Source organism: Desmodus rotundus, chromosome 3 (genome assembly GCF_022682495.2).
Source record: "Desmodus rotundus isolate HL8 chromosome 3, HLdesRot8A.1, whole genome shotgun sequence".
Lineage (NCBI taxonomy): Eukaryota > Metazoa > Chordata > Mammalia > Chiroptera > Phyllostomidae > Desmodus > Desmodus rotundus.
This window is the reverse complement of record NC_071389.1, coordinates 176958832-176978273: the sequence shown is the minus strand read 5'-3', so window position 1 is coordinate 176978273 and position 19442 is coordinate 176958832. Positions and strand designations below refer to the sequence as shown.

At 41.6% G+C, this 19442-nt stretch overlaps 1 protein-coding gene across 1 annotated transcript; it reads right to left on the bottom strand.

The window, feature by feature from the left end:
- Positions 1-2209: 2209 nt before the first annotated feature.
- GPR19 (G protein-coupled receptor 19) lies at positions 2210-16777 on the bottom strand. Its single transcript, XM_024575856.3, has 2 exons — positions 16579-16777; positions 2210-3771 (listed from the first exon to the last, which is right to left on the bottom strand). The coding sequence occupies exon 2, from the start codon at positions 3753-3755 to the stop codon at positions 2502-2504; it is 1254 nt and encodes a 417-aa protein (XP_024431624.1). The 5' UTR covers positions 3756-3771; positions 16579-16777; the 3' UTR covers positions 2210-2501.
- Between the last annotated feature and the right edge of the window lie 2665 nt (positions 16778-19442).

Genomic DNA, 19442 nt, shown 5'->3' with positions numbered 1-19442 from the left:
TATGGACTGTCTGCCTGCTGAAAACCAGATTGTCTTCAAGCTTCCAGGCCTCGTCATAACCCTAAAACCAGATGCACGTGTTCATCACTGCAGAGCCCAGCAGAACTCAACTGGGTTTGTTGAGCGTTGTTTTCCCACAGAACTAAAATCACACGTTCTACTAATTATAGGTGAGCCCCAATTGTATAGGGCTGATAGAGAGTTTTTAAAGCAATACGTACTTTTAAAGAGACTTCTTTTGACACATGGACAAAATTGGGGGGGATGGTGGGGGTGGGGGAGGGAGGTGGGTTCAGCTGGGGTGGGGGGGAGGGAAGGGGAGAAAAGGCATACAACTGTAATTGAATAACAATACAAAATGTAAAAGAATACACACACACACACACACACACAAAGAGACTTCTTTTGAGAATGATACGTAGCATTTGAACAGAAATGCTCAGTTGAGCAAAAAGTTCAGAATGGTCCCAAATAGGGGCTCAGAAAATTAAAAGAGAGTCTGAAGAAATGAAATGGACCTAAAATAAATTTAAATGCCTACGTGCCAGGAGCATAGGAACATTTACTTTTAGGGAAAGCCTCGATTACAGTGCTTTGAAAAGGTCTATGAATTCTCAGAGTCAAATGATAACAGGAGCAGAAAAGAGAGAGGCCCTTCTAAGTGTGGGTGAAACTCCCATCAGCTTGGTGGTCTGAGGGCTTTTTGGAAAATGATATCCTTTGTAAAATGGGTTTAAAATAATATTTTGACTAGTGATTTCACGTCTGTAAAAGGTATTCATTATTTTGGAATTTCCTCCAATGTTTAGATGCTTTGTGTTTTGAATACACTGATTGATTAGTTAATCTACAGCTGCTTCTGGGTGCTCAGCAATTTTCACTGTCTTGTTGCTATGAGACAGGATTTCTCTGAAATCACCAATGGGACAGGCACTGTGAAGAGGCGGGCTCTGCCTACTAGCCACAGTGCCATCAAGCGGTCATTCCGCAAAACAATTTGACAAAGTTGGTTTGCATTTCCACTAATTACAGCACCGTGAAGTCGTCTCTGTTCCAGGGGAATTATCGAATTAACCAAACAGTGGGGAATTGTGTATGCTCTTGGTTTTCTTCCGCACTCAGTGAGGGTTTTCTCTTCAATAAGTGAATCATGCCGTGGCAAGGAGATGCGCGAAAGGATATTGGAATGGTAGTAGAAGACATTTTAGTTTACCCTTAATTTGACCTCTCTTGGTCTTAATTTCCTCTTCTAAACAGTGAGGGGCTTGTGCTAGGGTCTCCCAACATCCCTTCTCTAAAAATCTCTAATTCTTTGTTTCCTTTACATGCAGTTTTTACAGAGGGGTGGAGCCTCAAGACTGATTGTAGTCAAGTAACCCCCAACAGATTTTCATTATGTTTCTCTGACACAGTAAATTTGAGCAGGTAGCAGCAATGCTGGAGAGGTAAAGGGAAGGATTGTGCCCACCAGGAGAGGCAAAACTGCTAATCTTATCTGGCAAGTGACTGTCCCCGATGCTTTGTGGGTAATATTGTCCTTCCTGAGCGAGAACTCTGGCCCAGGGAGTCAGCTCCAGGCATCCTGGGTAAACCTCTGATGGAAGGCCCACAGGGAAGTACATCTGAGCAGGATGGGCAGGCTGGCTATAATAATGCTTTCACGGAAGGTTATAAGCAAAGGAGAAATTCCAATTCCACCTCAAAGGATGCATCCCTACTCCTTCCTCTAAGTCTATGGGAACCTGGAGCCAGATAGGAGAACTGCCTCTACTCTGAAGCCCACCCCACCCCCCATTGTCACCTTTGTTGAATTCCTGTGTGGGAGACACATGAATCCAGATTCATAGTGCATACCACCGGGTACCATGTTAGGAGCCTGGTATAATTTTCTTATTCTCTCCAACTTTGTCAGTTTTCTTTCCCTAAGAATCCTGATTAAAATTCAACCACAGAAGACTGTCCAGCAGTTCTGGTATATTTTCAATACTGTATATGGAGTGCTTTCTGGACTGACTACTTAGAAGAAGGTAATGTAAAAACATATACAATATTAACGCTTCCTCATGTTCCTTAATAAAAGAAATACAAGTCTCTGAAATGTGTGACAGAGGGGATTTCATTTAAAACAGAAGCCCACAGGTACAGCATTTCAGGAGGGAGGAGAAAATGGAAACAATAAAACTCAGTTGGTTCATCAATCAAAAACTGCGTGTATGGTTTATGCTTTTTGAACCTAATGGCAAATAAAAAGTAGGAATGCATTCTCTTTTTTGTGTATATAACTAATACAGTAAAAGGAGCTCAATATGAATACTTCCTCTAAAATGAAAAGTAACTAAAATTAAAACTATAAAAACTATAATCGATAAGTGAATGCATTTTACAAAAGAAAACATTTCCCTCAGAAAGTTGATTGAAAAAATATATAAATGGCTTCAGCTTTTATAGTTAAAGCCTTTTAATTTCTAGTGCATAACAATTACTGAAAGAATTCTGAGATATTAAACAAAAGTGTTTGGTGGGTTTGAGTTAATGGGCCAAGCAAGCTTCTTTTCCTTGGCTTCTCTGTCAAATGAATCATAGATTGAGTCTTTGGTGATAGTTTTGGCCGTGGGAGGGATTTCTGAAATGCCAACATAGTTTTTTTTGGCCATCCTTGAACTGGTTGTTATAGTATAGGCATTGCTTCGGTAACATTTCATCGAGGACATGCAAAAAGTCTCCTTCATTCCTCTCCTAAAACTGGCATTATAAATTGAATACAGAGTAGGTTTAGAGGCTGAAGAACTAAAGGATATCCATGTGATCGCTGTGAACACAAGGGAACTTTTCTTGTAGTCTCGTTCATGGGGGTGCCACAGCTGAGCTACATGAAAAGGCAGCCAGGAGAGCAAAAACAAAAGGTTTAAAATGAGGAACATCTTGATAGTTTTCACTTTTGTCCTTGGGACAATGTTCATTGTCCTCCTCACAGTTCGGCCATCAGTGCCTATTCTCCAAATATACTTTATGACCTTCTGGTAAAATAAGATTATGAGGACAGATGGAATCACAAAGCCCACCAAGAAATGGATGACAGTATAGGCCGTTCCTTCCCAAGAGGAAGGGAGGAAATAGTTACAATGATTGTCCCAGTTGGACCCGTAGAAAAAGAACACAGGGGCCACAAAGGCTGCATCAAAGATCCATGATGCTGCGATCATTTTCTTGGCTTTTTCTCTGGACACCTTGAAGCTCAGAGGATAGACAATGGTATAGAAGCGATCGATGCAGATGGAGAGGAGAACATAGATCTGCACGCCTGGGGTGAGATACTGAAAGTACCGCACGACCTTGCACATGGCACTGCCGAGTGTCCACCTCCCGGTGGCAAACTGCAGCAGGACGAAAGGTGAGCTGGCCACACTGATGAGAAGATCAGCACATGCCAGGGAGACCACAAAGTAGTTGGTGGTGGACTGAGTCCTCCTACTCCTGTGGATGACCAAGCAAACCAGGGAATTGCCAAAGACAGACAACAGCCACAGGGTCCCAAAGAAAATGCTGGCTGTGGCCACTTCCCCGGGTTTCGGTCCATACTGCAGGTCTGTCCTGTTGCTCATCCAGCCGTGCTCCCCATACAATTCCGTCAGGTCATGGCTTGGCAGAGGTGTGGCTGTTTCAGGGTGACTGTGGTTTCGGAAGGGCACCAGAAGTGTTGGAGTAACCAAGGGTGGCTTGCTGTTATCCATTCTGTGAGCAAACACCATATTCATTTTTTTTCTCTTAGTTCTGGATAAGAAAAGAAGAACGAAGCCTCCTGTTAAAAGGGTGTTATAGAGATCGATTTCCCATCTTATTTGACACTTAGATTGGTTGTCATTTGTCAGTGAGTACGCCTTGTGCTCTGGCAGGAAGACATGACTATTATCCAGGAAAAAGCTCTGGCTCTATTTCTCTTTCATTGCAGGAGCTGTTTTAGCAGATCCCAGCACAAGCTCCCTTTGGCCTCACCCTCTTGACCCTTAGTCAAATGTGGTAGAACTCACAACAAGCCCCACTCCTAAACATGTCCTTTTCCCTTCACTCACTGTGGACAGCAGAGAGTTAGAGAGCTCACAGTAAGAGTGTTACCCCCAACTGAATAGCTGTTGAAATTCTGGGCAAGTGAGAAGTTCCTGAACGTTTTAACACTAAAGTGATGAGGCTGCAAGAGAGGAAAACTCAGGCTGAGGCAAACACTATGAAAATAGCTAACAGGAATCTATGAATACAGACGAGTGAGCTCCTGGAAAGGACCCTCCCTGCCCTTATTGCAGAATTTCCATTACAGAAGCATTATGGAAGCACATGGAGCAACCGTAAATAACACCTCTGCATGAGCCAGAAGTAGCTCCTAATGTAATGACACCTGAAAATAGCTTGCTTTTTCCAAAAGATCATGCGGCTCATGTACTAAACCTTGCCGCCAATCGATGACATTTGTTAATGCTGTTCTCTACTTACTGTTTCATAAAATGACATATTGACTGAAGAACATACAAGATGTCTTCTCAAGAATGTAACCAGGTTTCTAGAAACCTTATGCATTCAGATGATTAAAAGTGACCTAATATAAGTTACTCAGCCACTTTTTAAGAGCTTGTGATCCTTAGATATAAAAGAATATTAGAAAGTTTAGCACTTATCTTTTTTGTACTATTCAGTGAGGAAAAAAATTACACTTTTTAACAGGTGAAAAAATTGCTTAATTGTGGACCATTTGATTAAAATTGAGGTGACTCTGATCGCAGTGGGATTATTAATGTTTAAGTTGTTCTGACTCTATTAGGCAAAAGAGAACGCAATTGAAGCCATAATAACCAGAGCGATTCCATCTGGTGTCGGTGGCATGGGGCTGGGGGCGGGGAAGTGCGGTTCCAGCAACAGGGTCTCAAAGGGCCTAGTGCCCCTCACGTGGGGCTCCTGTGACTGCCTCACAAAGAAACATTGCTGAAGTTTTAGAAGTGGGATTAAAAAACAGTTCTTAACGACCTGTTTTTCCTAGAAAGGTTTTTGCACTAATTTGTGGTAGGGAGAGGAGTGTTAATATAAATTGTCTTCACCAAGAAACCACATTCAACACAAGTCTGGAGCTCAGAGCAATGTATACCAAGTGCCAGTTCCGTGATACTTTCAGGCTTTTTTTTTTTTTTTTTTTTTGGTCCGGGAGGCAGCCCTACTTAATTTCTCAAAGAGAAATGTAAGGTAATTAAGATATTTTGCTACTAAAAGACTTTCAAGCATGGCTGGCCAGTTGACAGTCAGTTGTAAGAATAGCAACCATACTTTCCATATTAAAAAATCAGGACACACAGTTTAAAAACAGAACTTAAACTCTAAAATTAGCACTGTCCTAGAAAATCTAGAATGCATGACCCTTATTCTGATAAAATAGAAATAATCTTGCCACCTTCATATGTAAAGCATACAAGATGCCAAAAAAGAGAGGCAACACGATTTTTAAAAATTATTTAAAGTTTAAAAATAAAACAGACATGCAATTTTTTCAGACAGAAAGAACTGTTCCTAATTCTCTGGGGATCCTGTGGCCTAAATCAAACTGGAGCCGGCGGCAGGGCCACTTTTCCACAGTCAGTAATTCACTCACTTAAAACCTGTGAACTTCCTTTTGTTTCTCTCAAGGCAAAACTCTGCTATGAGAGAAGGAACTTGCTCACCCCTACAACTCAAGTTCTGTGAAGCCTTCTTCCATATGCCCTCCAGTGCCTGCACACCAACGAGCGTGTCTGCTGATTTCTCCAGCCCCATCACTTGGAAGCACAGGACCCTGATGCTCAGAGATGGGACAAGGGAACCTGGGGCGTGCCTGAGTCTAGGTCTCCCCTGATGATGGCATGACTTTCTGATTCGACCTGAAGTTGCTACAGCTCTCTTTATTCAGTTTCTTGGTTTCTATAAACCAAGAAACTGTGCTGGGTACTAAAGAGACAAAGATAAGGCCCATGAACAGGTAAATGTATAAATAAACTGTTTGCCATATTATAAATAAATTCTATAATAATTATAATTAAGTGCTAAAACCAGATGAGGACCTAAGTTCTAGAGGAAAATAGGGCCCCAATTTTGCTTGGGAGAGGAAGAAGAAAAGTAAAGGTTTCACAAAGGAGGTGAGGTTTGAAGCAGAGTCTTTGAGAAGGAATGGGACTCTCTCAGGAAGAAAGGCGAGTAATAAAAAAGAAAAGAAAACTCCAAGGGAAAGAGAGAGAGGAAGAGAGAGGGAGAGAGCACATGCACATGTGGAATGAATTTGGGGGTCCTCTTTCTGGGCTGATCTTTTTTGGGCCCTTTTCCCCTTTAGAAACAGTTTCCTGCAGACCGTACCTACCCCAGGATATAGTTTCTACACGCCCTACGATCAAACTGACCTAAAGTTTTCCCATGGTTACAGTGAGAGGCTACATTTTCCGCATTTGTGGGCTGCCATGTGGTCAGACAGCAGATAGCAGTATTAGCATATCCAGAATGGTTGTGGTATCCTTGTTCACACGGCACTTGGCTAGTCCTTTCCTGCAGCATTTTCTCTTCTTTTGGTTTAGACCCATGGTTCTCTAGCTTGGCAACACACTGGCCTTCCCAGAGAGCTTTACAAAAATATCGACGGCTGGGTCCTGCCCCAGGACTCTGACTGAATTGGTCTGGAGTGCTGCCTGGGCATCGGGACATTTCAAAGTCCCCCAGGTGACCCTACTGTGCATCCAGGATTAAGAATCACTGTTGAGAAGTGCTTCCATGTTTCTGTCTTCCCCTACTAAACCATGGCTCCTGGAAGGAGGGTGTTATTCTCTTCCCATCCTCTATAGCCTCCACTGAAGTTCTTTACATTAATAATTGCTTATTAAATATTTACTCAGTCGAATCCCCAAGGACAGAGAACTGAAATACAGGAGCCCTACTCAAGGTGGCTCTGCATGGAGTTACAAGCACACAGAGCATCATTGTGTATTCTCCCTCGGCTGACACATTGGTGACCATGGAGACAGGGGAAAACATACGAGCAGGGCCAGTGAAATTAAAGTCACCCAGGTCAACTGCTACACAAAACAGAACTCTTGTTTAAGGGAAGGGGAGGTAGTTCAGGTGTCCTCAGACACACTCCTGACCCCCCTCCTGGAAAAAATTGTCTGCCATGTTATACCTAAACTCTAGTGTCCACAAGTCAAATTTCAGAAAGGTTTCCCTGCTCCATTAATTTGGAAATAAATACATCTTTAAGGGAGTGTTTTGGAAATATAAGGACTGTTTAATTCACAACTATTTCCAAGTCATTCATATGCAATAATTTTAGGAGCAAAAGGAAAGACTTCTTTACTCTCTTTTTGCTCAACCTATCTCTTCCCAACCAGTTCTGATGCTGCCAAGTGACACACTCCATTGGGTAAAAATATATCTCTATATAGTATCTAAGAGAGGAATAATTCATCTATCAGGCTCCAAGAAATGTTTTTTAACATATAACCAGGGAAAACGGTGGGTAAATTGACATGGCATAGAACTAGGGATTAGGTGGACCTCTGTAGTCATGGGATCCTGGGAGCCTGAGAGGGGATATGACTATCATTTTACGCTGCAAATTTTATTTTGAATGTTCATCTTCCCCATTATGTTATAAATTCCTTGAGGACAGAGATTGTGTCTTTATCTGCATATTCCTGGAACATACAGATATTAATAAAGGTTTACTGAACAAAGAAATGGATAGATGTGTTAATAAAAGTGATACAATGCTTGAAAATAAGGAGAGCAAATCTTTTTAAAGTCATGCCAGGACATTGTTAGATGGGACTCTCCAAGAACTAATTCTCTGGGAGAATGTATCGGTCCTTGATTTTGCTATTTACTATGTGACTAGAGTCCAGACATTGTGAAGTTCCACGGTAACACGCAGATTGCTGTCTAGCAGGAAAAATAACCCTAAAGGTTACAGATTCGTTGCCCTGTAGGACATTCTCCAGTTTTGTGACTACCTAGCAATCTTATGCTGACATTCGTTTAAAAAAAACAAAAGCACAAAGCCCTACAAATCACCTGTTTCTTCTAATGCTGTTGGAATCAGCCTTATTATCTCATCAATTCCTCCAGTAACAAGTTCGTAAATCTTTGACATGTTCATGCTGTATTTGTGTGAGAGTCGTGACGTGAATTTTTTTGAAGATCGCACTGTGACGGGTGGGTGAATGGATGAATGATTGTGAACTGATGAGAGGGCTGCAGCGAGAACCCGGGGCACGGGGGCCAACTGCTCCCTGGCAGTGCTGCCTGCAGCTCTTCCTGGCTATGCTCATCCACTGCTGGTTAGGTTTCTTTCAGAGTCAAAAAATCCTAACGATTCCCCCCTCTTAAAATTATACAAATTTACATTCTCACAATGTAGGAAGACCGTTTTTATTTCTGAGATTTGTTCAAAAATTTAATGTGAAACCAGAATTTGTATAATATTGAGGTTTTATATGATTTGGTTGGGAATAAAACAAATATTTTCTGTAGAATGGGAAGCATCTGCTGGACCTATACAGATACATAAGGCTGTTTATTAATGAGCAATAAGATTAATTACAATGATGACAGTAGTTACAACATCAATACTACCAAGAGTTGATACGTATTTTGTGCTTTCTATGTCAGATATTTTATGTGTCGCCCTTAGAGGCAGGAAATATTACTAGCCTTTTCTACAAGTGAAAAAGCTGAAGCTCTTCCCAAAGGACACACAGCTGGAAAGTGGCCACCCTAGGACTGCCTCACTCCAACAACGCCCATGCTCCCCACCGCCACTGGGGCTTCACGCCCAGGGAGACCACGGAGGGCGGGGTCTGAATTCAGAAGGTGGAATTAGCTATACATAGATGGGTCTTTCTTGACTCCAACCAAACATAGGAACATAGAGTTATTCCCCCACAGACTCTTAATCCACAGATACATCTGTTCAACGTGCTAGCTCAGAAATATGTGAAATAGTGAACATTTGGGGAAAAAAATCACCACCAGCACATATTGGATGGAGGCTTAGCATTAAAAGTGCAGTAGCTATGTTGGTCTGGAAATACAGCCTCTCTTCAGAATAAAAAATATGAGAGTTTTAGAAATTCATTATGGCAGATGATTAATTGTTGCCTTTCAATGCAGAATGAAAGCATAACTCTATCCTTCAGTCTGAATTGAAGGGAGGAAATAGTTTTATCAATGGCATTACCCCAAGTAGGAAACTGTGTGCTTTTAAAAATGTTAATAGTTTTACTATAGAAAATACCATAGTGGTAAGATATTTTCTCTTAAGCATTTCATTGTTACATAGGCTTGATTTGCATATGTATTAATTGAATAACAATAAAAATTTTAAAAAATGAGAACCACCTCGAGCACTGGTGGTGGGCTAGGGCTGGCTTGCATGGGCTCCCTAGAGACAGTTGTACACGTGTCTTCCCGACCCCAAGTTCAATGACATCACACTGGTATTGTCAATCAGCCAAGGAAGGAATATTCACACCACAGAAACTGACAAACACTACAAATCAGGTTTTCTGGCAGAGGCGTTAAACGTTTCCCAGCCCATCACTTCCAGGAGTGCAGCGTTTACTGGGCAATCCCAGTGCCCTGAACTTATGAACACATCCCTGAATTTATGCTAAATGGCTAAAGAGGCCACATAGGCTCTTTGGAAGCTTTCTGAGTGACTATCTTACCTTCTGGCCCTGAGCTATGGCCATGGTGTGGACACTGAGCTAAGTGCTTTATAGAACTACACAAGGCCCAGGTAGCCACATGACTGTAGGGGTGTGAGACAGGAAAACCAGAGAGGGTAAGACATGTTCTCACAATGTGTCATCAAGATAGGGTCACCAGATAAAATGCAGGATGCTCGGTTAAATGTGAATTTCGAATAAATAACATTTTTTTGCATATGTATATCTCATGCAATATCCCACACATGGTGATCTGTGTTTCTATCATATGTAAATAATAACTCAATAAAGCTATTTTTTAAGGCAGTTCTGGGACCCTGGCCTCAGTTCCTCATTAGGCTCCAGATACGTGACAGGTGGTAAGGCAGGAGTACGGCCAGGGAGGAGGGCCCAAGGCCTAGTGTTGCCCAGCTGGGAAGAGGCCACAGCCCCAGGGGTGATACCAAAGCAGCAGATCCACCAGCCCTCGAGGGCCCACACCAGATCAGACCATAATTACGTGTCTGCTATCACCAGAGGGGATCCACGGCCAGAGGGACCAACACTCATACGTTGCTCTGTAGAAGAGCAAAGGACCCAGGACCCAGGAAGAGGAAGAGAGTCCCAGCAACGTTTGTCTCTGAGTCTCCCAGTAGCCTGGTAGGATGAAGACTTGCCCCCTCCCTTTTTCTTGGCAGTTTATCTCTTCTTTTTTTAATTTACTTTTCCATGACCATTAACATATAATAACATACTAGTTTTATGTGTATAACACAATGATTAGACGTTTGTTTACCTTATGAAGTGACCCCCTGATGCCCACTTGGCACCACACCCAGTCATCACAACATTATTGACTGTAGGAGCCTTATCGTTATTTAAAGGGAAGAATGTGTGTAGTAGGCAGAATGGCCCCCGAAAGATGTCTACACCCTTATCCCTGGAACCTGTCAGTAAGTTATGTTATGTAGCAAAAGTGCAAATATAATTAAGGTTATAGAAATTAAAATGGGAAGAGTATCTTGGATTATCCAGATAACCCCAAACTAATAAACTCTTTTCTCTGGTTGGTAGCAGACAGATGAGCGGAAGAAGTCAGAGACAGATTCCAGGCGTGAGGAGGAATTGACAGGCTGTTGCTCGCTCTCCCAAGTAAAGCCCACATGCAAGAATCAGAGAGGCCTGTAGGAGTTATGGGTGGTCCCCAACTGACGGCCATCAAGGAAATGTTACTACCACAAGGTGCTGCATTCTGCCAACCATCCAGATGAGCTCAGGAGGGCAACCATCCCTGGAGCCTCTACAAGGGAACACAGACCTGCCAATTTCTCGATATCAGCCTGTGAGACTAGGCAGCAAAACCAGCCAAGCACAACCAGACTTCAGACCTGCAGAACTGTGACACAATAAACATTATCTTAAGCCACTAACTTTGTGATCTTTTGTTATAGAAGCAATAGAAACTAACCCAATATACCATTTCTTATATAATTGAGTATGAAGACTAAAATTTATACCAGCCATCCTATTATCACTTTCTACTACCCCACCAGCATCTAGGATATTAAAAATCCTGAAAGGCTTAAAGAGTATGGTGCTTTCTACTTTGCCTTAAATGCTGAACTGGGGGCCAAGAAACCTGGGTTTATAAACAATAAAGAGCACGTCAAGAAACCCAGGTCTTTTTTTTTTTTTTATCATCAGTGTAAGGACCTTAAGTAAATCAATCTGTCTGAATCTCTGTTTCCATGTGTACGATATGAATGAGTTGGTCTGGATGATTTCTAAGGTCATATTAACTCTAGGAACTAAAGCTGATAGGCAGACATTGGGATGAACAACACACACTCATTTAACTTATAACCTACCACCCTCGCTTAGCCAAGAGCTCATACTGAGAGTGCATTTTGATGAAAAGAGAGGGAGGTTGTTTGGGGCTACTGGAGGCCAGTACTGTGAGCCTTTGACATCCAAGAAGAGAAGGATATATCTCCAAAAACCCCTAGGGGCCAAATTTTGCCTCGAGGGCAAATTATTGAGGAGGGCCATTGACATACCCTCCTCAATAATTATCCTGGGTGTGCCAACAACCCTTTATTGAAGATTCCTTGCAAGAAGTGGTCTGGTCAAAGACTTGCCACCTGCATTTGCTTTCCTCCTATCCACCACCTGTATTTCCACAGGGAAGAAACATTTACTAGAACCCCAACTGTCCTCTACCAATTCTCCATGCCTCTCTTCCCAGTGTGGGGATCTTTTGAGTTCTGAACAGAACAACCTGGCTAAGGAATTTTTACGTCACCATACTCAATTTAACTCATTACAACAAACATTTTTTGAATACCTGCTGTGGGCTCGATGAGTTAAAGTAGAGGCAAACAGTTGTTTCGGAGGTAACTGTTCAGTTTCATTTCCAAGCTCTGGTTTCAGTATCAACATCTCTACTAGTGAGACTTAAATAGGAAAGAAGTGGGGAGGCAAAGAGCAGACTCCCTACACTCGAAGCAAAGAGCTGGATAAGAAATGTGATTTAAAGCTACTTGAAAAGAAGGTGAAAGATTCATTAAGAATCAAGCATAAGCACTGACTGGGGAGTTACTAAGAACTCTTATTCTTCAGAAACATTTTCATTTGTCTCACATCAAATTCACATCGACACTCTGGGCAAATTTTGATCTGCACCATTGTCTGCAATCAGGATTTTCCAAGAAAGCAACCTTCAAGTTCATGGAGCAAAAGTTAGATTTGAATTTGCATCAATGTATCTTTTTATGGACAAATTATGCACACACACATATATATACACACACATATATATCACTGAAACTATGATTAAACGTATATTTGCATATGTTTCACATGGTTAATGTGCATACATTTTTGTGCCATATATTTTTAGACTAGTTAATCTTCTGAGCTTCAGTTTCCTGATCAGAAATTGGGGCTAGTAATGCATATCATAAGGCTTCCATCAGGATTAAACATGACAGACACCGGAGCCTAGGAAGGTCTGCTGAATGAAAGGCTCCAGGAGATGAATGCTTTAAAAGTTTAGCCAAGGAAAAGTGATCTACAGGCAGGGAAATACACTCACGATGGTAACTCCTCTTTGCTTTTTAAACTGTCCTCTTGGATCGGCCACCTCTCCTCACATCTCATCTTCTGCTTTGGTTCATAGAGGAGAAACTGCACCCAGTCTGGTCCTTCCCCCTCCTTACATACATGCCCCAGGAAGGATTTGCTAATTATGCTGGCAGGGCATGACTCATTCGGCCAGGTTTACTAGCAGTGGGCAGGCTGCTGTGACCAGAAGGCAGGGCAGAGGCATGACTCTTTTGTATCCTTCACCCATGCCCATCATCCCTCTTCTGCTTTCCTCTTTCACTTCTAGCCTCCAGGTTGAAAGCTTACTTGGGCAAAGTGCCCCCTCCAGGGAAAGCCTCTCCGCTTTCTCTCTCCTGTCTTCTCTTGTTTAACTGGTTGAGTAGACAGCCCCTTTTAGATTGCAAGGGATGAGTATGAAGCCCAGCTAGGCTACCAGGTGGACACCTCTTGGTGCACTAGCCTACCTGCTTGTCCGGGAAGTCCTGCCTCAGTGTGGCGGGCATGCAGCACTGGTGCTTCCAGCGGGGCTGCTGCTTTTGCACAGCTCACTCTGCAGGTAATGAACACTGGAGGTAGGATGAGGGAATAGAATTCAAGGACGCATACCTGATTCACAACCCCGCTCTTCCTCTCCTTAGCAACTTAATTAGATAGAGAAATAAGAGAAAAAGTTATATTTGTGTACATCATCAAGAGGGGTAACTACTTTAACCCTAATTAGTCTGTTAACTTGAATTCAAATCCTAAGCGACATTTCAAATGCTAGGAGACAATCTTTTGGATTCAGGTCCTAACTGCAGACGGGTTGGGAAAGGCCACCTGGCTCCAACCCTCTCTGACACTGAAGATCCCGGGGATCTCTTGGGAGGAATCCTGTAGTTCTGTGAGCTCCTGCTGCAGTGTTCTGGGCGCTGGGGTCCACAGTCCGTTAGGACAGGGAGGCCCAGGGAAGAAACTGACCTCCTCAAGACATTAACTCTCAACCCGAATTTAATTGTTTCAATATTGGGAAAGGGTTCCAGGCAAAACATCAGAGCAGAATGAGACTGCTAGTGGTGCCTCCATCTGGATGTAAGTAAAAATATTAGCAGACACAGACACAGACAACAGTCTGGTGGTTTCCAGAGGGAAGGAGCACTGGAGAGCAGTAAAGGGTAAAGGGGGCCAAATGGCTGGTGACAGAAGATGATCTGACTTTGGGTGGTGGGCACACAATGCAATATACAGGCCATGTGTCATAGCAACGTACACTTGAAACCTATCTAGTTTTATTAACCAATGTCACCCCAATGAATTTAGTTTAAAAAATAAAATATCAAAAGAACTTTATTCTAAATATAAATAAAATGCCAGGGGTACTGGTAATCCCCAGGAAAGAACTGGTGGCTACATCTTGCCATTGTGAGCTCTTACCATTGTTCCAGGGTCAGTCCGACTCGCATACCTTAAGTTTTAGGCACAGTTTTGACTGTTGCCAAGTTTTCTTCTACTGCACATTTATCTCCTCACTACCCTCCCTGCCAACACATGCAAAACAAAACAGGCATGGAGCCCAAACTGGCTCCAGCAGGATAGTGTCAGTCTTGAGTCTTCCCATTCTTCATTTGCCAGTATATATGAGAGCTTACCATAAACCAGGCCTGGTGCTAAGTGCTAGTAATCCGAAGATGGGAGGATACCGGAACCTCCCTTCAGATGACTGTATTAGTGTGAAAGTGTTACTTGTCTCGGGGAAATGTAGATTTCAGCAGGGATGAAAGGCTTAATCTGAAGGACTAACTAAAGTTCAATACTCCAAGGGGCACAATTACTCTTCAAAGTGTTCTTCAATGAAACCCTGAAGGGAAGCACCTCATTTTGTGAAGAATTTCACAAATTTTAGCTTCCGATCCCTAATCTTCCTCTTTGTATCTTTGATCTAGTAAATTCTCAGTTTCCCCACAGCATATAAGCATGAGATCTGTCATCTTGTATTGTCTAGGGCCAGGAGGGAAACCACACAGACCAAAGGAAGAAAATCCTTATGTCTCAGAAATTCCCAGAAGTTGAATAAACCTTTCCTCTTTCTCCCTTAAAAACCTAAAATAATTTGCAAAGAGATCTATTCTCTTGTTTTAAAGTATGATAATATTATTTTAAAGCACCAAATCTAGTCAGTTTGATATCATAGTTTATATTAAAAATTTTAGAAGTTTTTAATCTCTTTTATTTTGAAAACCAGGTAAATGCTTGTAAAGAGAACATGCTTAGGCTGGTATTATTACTAGGTTCTAATGCTGGAAGGATTTCTAGGTTCAATTTAAAAAAAAACCCAACCATGATGTAATTTTAGATTTCTTTTTTTTCCCTTTAGACATCATTTGGTCACCATAGAAACACAGTGTTTTACTACTAAATATCTATACAGCACAAGGGGAAGAGAACAGGCAATTACTTACTGGGTTATTTGGGGTACAGAATGTGGCTATCGGGATAATTCAAGATTAAATATAGATGTCACTGGGGTTCTGTTTTAGCCAGGCAAACTGACTAAATCTTCTAGTAGCATCAGCTGATCAAAATTTGTAACCAAATCAACTGCTGACATCATTTAAAATAACACAAGCAGAGAAGCAATATAGTTCAGTGGTTTAGATCATGAACTCTGGGGTCAAGTTTCTTGGGTCCAAATCCTGTTTCCAGTATTTACTATCAGTGTGACCTTGGGAGAGTTCTCTAACCTCTCTGTGCCTTAGTTTCTTCATCACTAAAATGTGGGCACTAATTACACCTCCTTCACAGGGTTATTATTAGGATTAGATGACTGATTATTTGTGCTTACACTGATGCTTTACATACAGGGTTTGGCACAGATAATGCCCCTTTTTTATTACAAAATCTTTTATGACAAAATCATAAGCATGTAATACTATAACATACCAATATCACATTCAAGCACGCCACATGACATTTTAAGTGAAATGTTCAAATTAAAACTATAAATTATTACACCCATGTTATTACCCTACCAACCACACTCAAGCAGGCCTTACTTCTGCCAGACCCTGTAGAGCAAGAACTTTGTAAGTGTTGTAACATAAAGACAAGAAATATAAATTTGCTAGCTTCCTTCTCTCTGCTGGGTAGAAATGGTCAAAGATCCTGAGATTTGAGGGCATGGCAGATTATTTTAGCCTGTAACTTTGGAAGAGTCCTTTGAGAACTTGCTGGGGGCCCTCTTGGGAGCGATTCTACAAGATCTGAAACCAGCGGCAGACTACTGCCCAGAACCAGCGCTGGAAACAGTCCCAAGCACTCCTGGTAGCAGGAGCATCCGAGGGAAGATGATTGCACAGCACAAAGACACAGCACGCCTGCCCACTCAGGTTCCCTAGTCCACTGCCAATAACCTCTGGGGACAGGAGCACAGAATAAGCAGCTGGAAAGGGATAAAACAGGGTTTTATGGAAGTGGCAATGAATTCTAGTTGGTTTCAGTAATATTTTTTCCTCTTTCCAGGGTTCAAAGAAAAAATCATTTTCATCAATTCTTTGTTTTATTAAGTATCACTATACAGAATTTCTATCTAATTTTTCTTCAACAGGCACTTACTCTGGTGAATTATTCATTTTGCAGAACTACCTAGGCATCTTTTCTGGACCTATAACAAATCTAAAGCCCCTAACCATCAAATAAACCAAGACAAAAATCTTCAAATTGCCTGGAAAAGAGAAGGTATTTCGTCCTCTAAGCCAAATTTCAGCCACAACACTGTGGGATCACTAGCACATACCTCCATCAGGACTCGATTTTAAAGCCGGTCTCCTTGGGTCTTCTTGGTCAGGAACAGACCTTGCACGGGAGTTTGGAGAATGCCAAAAACCGCCAGCAAAGCTTGGGGACACATTCATACCTGTCTTCTGCCTTTCCCTTGGCTCACAGCCTGCTTCCTGGTAGGGAGACAAAATGACGCTGTGCAGAGTAGACTGTTAAACCATCTTTCCACCCCCAGCCCCACTCTTGTGGTGCCCCTCCCTTCTCTTTTCCAAGGCTCTGGAATGTGTCACATGGGAAATGGATCATGTGGCTCAAGGGGAGAATGTGGCCATTTTCTCTCTCCCTGCCCCCACTTTTCCTTTCAGGAGCAAAGCAGCAGAAATCCAATCTGATTGGCTCTAACCAAAAATCTCCGTATGAAAAGGGAAGATTCAACTATCGAAACCTCCAGCCTTCTACGCTTTATTTATTGTTTTATTTTTCATCTGGCCGTTTTACCCTGGGCATTCAGAGTTGCTTCATAGGGAGAGGAATGACACTTTGTCCCCAGCCCCTTTCTTTCTTATCATCCATACACTAACATGGCAAGGTGTTCCCTAACCAGCCTCGGGAGCCCCCTTGGCACATCTGGGACAACGGAGTATTCAGCACCACGGACAGCATTACACCCACTTCAGTGTTCGCTAAAGCCATTTTTTTCCCCTGGTCCATTTAACTCTCAGGTAAATAAAAATATTTCCCTGAGGCCTTTTGTCTAAATAGAAATCAGGCCAGCCATATATTTAGGGGTCCAATTTCCCTGTTTATCAATTTATTGTTTGTTACATTATAAATAGAAATGTAGTTTTTATATATCATTAAACTCAAAGGCCATCCATGTCTACCTCCCTGTCCTCATCCCATCACCCACCCCCACTCCTTAAATATGCTCTATGTTTTGGAGGAATATGCTCTGTGTTTCTCATAACATAATTTACTATATGCGCATATATGTATGTTCAAGGGAGGAACCATGGGAACACACAGGATTTCTAGAGTGTGGATGTCTGCATATTGTAGCCCCATCCCCAGGCCTAGGCAGGGTGGCAATAGAGTGGCAGGGTGGGAGCTGGGCAGGAGCTGTTTTGTTCCGGGGTCTCTCCTGCTTTGCTGACATCTTGGTTGCCATGGCGCTAGGTAACTGCTGAAGGGGATGATTTCTTTCAGAACCGGTCACCATGGGACCCAGCTGGCTACAGAAAGGCAAAGGGAAAAGGGCTGAATTGCTGAGGAGGACTTTCAATTAGCATTTTCAGAGCCAAATTGACTTAACAGGCCCTTTCCTTACTGAATTGTTGCCGACCCTAAACCGTGAAAGGATTCTGGGAATTAGTATGGACACTGCAATGGTAACTCCCTCCATCCTCCACAGCCTCTTTCCTTAAAAGTCTGTTTAGGTGCAACTGGATGAAAATGCTGGTTTCATAGAATAACCATGAACTTCTGTCACCAGGGGCTGGGAGGAACATGAGAAACGGATTTCTGGTCAGGCTGGGACTTCTGACTTTTGTGAAGCCATTTATCAAAGTCCTACAGACTTCACTGGGAAATGCTTTACCTCCACACCTGATAGTGTCACTAGGAACAATTTTTAAATGCTTTACAATTTTACAGGAGAACAGAAAAATAGTCTTTAATGCGATTTGCTAAATTATTTTCAATAAAAGTAAATCTGATTAATAAGGTTAATTCCTTGGATAACATTTGGACTTCCCCAAGTCAGAAATTTAAACCAGGTATATATTTGTCTCATAATGCTGGTATATAAGTGATTATTTTAAACTCAGAACCCTAACTATGGCAATTTTGAATATTTATGTTTGGGGAAAGAAATTCTTGACTTGCAATGTGCAGAAATGCAAACTATAGGAGAAGAGGTAGCACAGGGGAGCTGGAATATGTTTTCAAGAAATTGAAGCTCCTTCCTGGCTCATCATCCATGGCTTATTCCTTTTATTTTAGGAGAAGAGTCAGGTTAATTCCAGTCTTTCTAACTAGAAAACTTTTCTAGTTTTTCTAACTCACAGAGAAATTCAACTCTGTTAATTCTAATACTTGCCACTTTGAGAAAATTCATTTATCAGGAAGGCCAGTATGTGTTTGAAGAAACTGTCAGGAAACCAGAAGGGTGGTGACTTAGATGTCATCTTTCCTCTTAGTCAATAACAACAATAAATACAAAACAGCTTATGTTTATCATGTGCCAGGTATTTAGCACATGATGTCACTTAATTTTCCTATCAAATAACAAGGCAGATGCTATTATTAACATACCTGTTTTACAGATGAGTAAACTAAGGCATAGAGAAGATAAATAATATGCCCCAAACTGTACTGCTGGTTCGTGTGAGAGCTAGGATTTGAAACTAATCTTGACCCCAGAGTAGGTACACCATACTATACTATTTGGCATCATAAATCATGGACTAGGCTAAAATAACTTGTCAATTTAATGTGATATGATTAATTTCTATGGTCCTTTGACAGGAGAAATAGAAAAGATTGCTTTAAATTATTTGAGACCAAAAAGAAGTACAAATTATTCATTTCTTTTAGAATGATTGAATGTGTACATCAAGTATTAATGATAAATAATTTTACAAGGAATCAGAATATTATTAATAACTGCTACAAAGCATGCTATATAAATACTAATTCTGTGTAAAATATTGTTTCTAGTCACAAAACTTATCCCTAGCCATTTAGAAGAAGATAAAGAGACAATTGTCTTCCATCCAAACCCATAAAACCCTACAATACTTGGGTAGCTAGAAAAATATTTTGAAAATGATTTGAGTGATTTTTATTCCTCTGCCTACTGAATGAATTTGCCTTAGGGAT

Bases quoted from the DNA above. Each gene is read 5' to 3' on its own strand.
- GPR19 (XM_024575856.3), bottom strand. From the start codon at position 3,755: ATGAATATGGTGTTTGCTCACAGAATGGATAACAGCAAGCCACCCTTG.